General features: G+C 50.7%; 1 protein-coding gene across 1 annotated transcript in view; it reads right to left on the bottom strand.

Moving 5' to 3' along the window:
* Positions 1 to 680: 680 nt before the first annotated feature.
* Positions 681 to 1,715, bottom strand: part of LOC103584291 (mitochondrial ribosome-associated GTPase 1-like) — a 3,052-nt gene continuing 2,017 nt past the window's right edge. The window contains exons 4-5 of the mRNA XM_008565354.1: positions 1,188 to 1,284; positions 681 to 796 (exon numbers count right to left, since the gene is read on the bottom strand). Coding sequence (XP_008563576.1) covers positions 711 to 796; positions 1,188 to 1,284 — 183 coding nt within the window. The 3' untranslated portion in view covers positions 681 to 710. The remainder of the gene's footprint in view (positions 797 to 1,187; positions 1,285 to 1,715) is intronic.

Here is a 1,715-nt window from a genome sequence, read left to right as displayed (position 1 = left end):
GAAAAAAAAAAAAAAAAAAAAAAAAAAAAAATAGTACAGCTACTTTGGAAAACAGTTTGGCAGCTTCTTAAAGAGTTGCACATGTACCTACCATTCGACCCAGCCATTCCACTCCTAGGTATTTACCCAGGAGAAATGAAAGCACATTCTGCTCAAAGACTAGTGCATGAACGTTTACAGCAGCTTCATCTGCAATAGCCAAAAACTGCAAACAACCCAAATGCCCATCAGCAGGTGAACGGATAAACAACCTGCAGGGTATCTGTGCAGTGGAATTCTGGTCAGCAACACTGCTCAGGAATGAACCACCAACACACGTTGCAATGTGGATCAATTTCAGAACAATCATGCTGAGTGAAAGAAGCCAGAAAAAAGAGAGTATCTCCTGTATGATTCCATTTATATGAAATTCTAGAAAATGCAAATTAACCTACAGTGAGGGACAGCAGGTGATAGGAACAGGACAGAGGGCAGGATGGAGTGACTACAAGGAGCCTGAGAAACCTCGGGGGTGAGGAAAATGTCCATTGTCATGATTGTGATGGTTTCACAGATGCATCCCTATGTCAAACTTATCAAACTGTTCACTTTAAATAATGTGCAAACTGTTGTATGTCTATAGTAACTTTATAATGCTGATTTTTAAAAACTGCATTTGTCTAGAATGAAAGGGAAAGAAGAGGAGCCCCATCCACCCCACACGCTGCCACTCACCCAAAGAGCTGCTGTTTGTTGAGGGTGTAGAGGAGGTAGTCAGCCATGGTCTCCTCGCCCACCAGGTGGTCCAACACGGTTCCTGGGAAAAAGGCCACAGAGGTGAGTCCTGGCATGTGGGCCCCTGCTGAGCTTGCCCAAAGACAGCCAAGCTCTTAAGGGAAAGACCACGTGGGAGAAAAGAAGCTTCCTCAGCTGGTACATGGGTGTCATCCTGGCCCCTCTCCCTACCAGGTATGGACCTTGGCTGTGTGACCTGACCTCTCTGCCCTGTCAGTCTCTTGCAGGGCGGTGTCAACATAGTGACCAGCAAAGGTCAGTTGTGAGCTACTGCAGCTCTCACAGTCAGCTTTGAGAGGTGCCTCATGGCAACCACAGCAAAGGTGGGAACAACTCAGCCCCATGCCAAGTCAGCAGGTGAAGCCCTCAAGGTGGGGCGGAGGGGCCCTGCCCTGGCCTTGGCCACAGCTCACCACACAGGGCCAGCTTCAGGCCCATCTCCACACTTCCAATCCGAGGAGCCAGCACCCCAGGGGTATCCAGCAGGAACATCAGTGGCCGCTCACACACCTGTGCAGGCACAGAAGCACAACTGGAAGAGATGGCAGCCTTCCACCCAGGCCATCTGCTCAGGAAGCCCCAGGGCAGCCCCTCACTCCAGGCCCTGCTGGGCAAGGCCCTCACCGAAGGCTCTGAGGAAGGCCCCCAAGCTCTAGGGTTCCCATAGAATTTAATTCCCACTTAATTTTGAGAATAAATAAAGAACCAGGTCCCAGTAGCTCACATCTTCCCCTCCCAAGGAGAACAAAAGGGAATTCATGGAGAATGGGCTCCACTTAGCTCTGCCCTGACTGCTGTATAGCCTGGGCAGGTGGTCTCCAAATCTGTACATGGGATAACAAGAGCACCTTCCCGAATAGGTCTGGCTAAGGACTGGGGACAGCAAGTGGAGGGAGGGAAGGCACTGCCAGAGGCAGGCGGCCACGACATGAGTGCCCGGC

The sequence above is a fragment of the Galeopterus variegatus genome, unplaced genomic scaffold (assembly GCF_000696425.1).
Source record: "Galeopterus variegatus unplaced genomic scaffold, G_variegatus-3.0.2 Scaffold49133, whole genome shotgun sequence".
Classification (NCBI taxonomy): domain Eukaryota; kingdom Metazoa; phylum Chordata; class Mammalia; order Dermoptera; family Cynocephalidae; genus Galeopterus; species Galeopterus variegatus.
The sequence above is the reverse complement of the archived record's forward strand: the minus strand, read 5'-3'. Positions and strand labels throughout refer to the sequence as shown.